At 63.6% G+C, this 275-nt stretch overlaps 1 protein-coding gene across 1 annotated transcript in view; it reads left to right on the top strand.

Annotated features, from left to right (window-relative positions):
- Positions 1–93: 93 nt before the first annotated feature.
- The window catches only part of ACTR8 (ARP8 actin-related protein 8 homolog (yeast)), a gene marked incomplete at its 5' end in the record, with an annotated part of 9,356 nt that continues 9,174 nt past the window's right edge, over positions 94–275 (top strand). The window contains one exon of the mRNA XM_009708199.1: positions 94–260. Coding sequence (XP_009706501.1) covers positions 94–260 — 167 coding nt within the window. The remainder of the gene's footprint in view (positions 261–275) is intronic.

Raw genomic sequence — 275 nt, 5'->3', positions numbered from 1 at the left:
TGGGGCGGGCCGGGCTGGAGCTCGGGCTCGGCCTTTTAAAGGCCTGGCCGCGGGGACGCTGGCTCACTCCTGTGCGCGTTGTGGTGCTTTCAGCAAATACAGAGCAACTTCATCGTGGTGATACACCCAGTGGGGCGGGCCGGGCTGGAGCTCGGGCTCGGCCTTTTAAAGGCCTGGCCGCGGGGACGCTGGCTCACTCCTGTGCGCGTTGTGGTGCTTTCAGCAAATACAGAGCAACTTCATCGTGGTGATACACCCAGGCTCGACGCCTCTGC

The sequence above is a fragment of the Cariama cristata genome, unplaced genomic scaffold, assembly GCF_000690535.1.
Source record: "Cariama cristata isolate BGI_N322 unplaced genomic scaffold, ASM69053v1 scaffold1669, whole genome shotgun sequence".
In the NCBI taxonomy this organism is placed as follows: domain Eukaryota; kingdom Metazoa; phylum Chordata; class Aves; order Cariamiformes; family Cariamidae; genus Cariama; species Cariama cristata.
The sequence above is the reverse complement of the archived record's forward strand: the minus strand, read 5'-3'. Positions and strand labels throughout refer to the sequence as shown.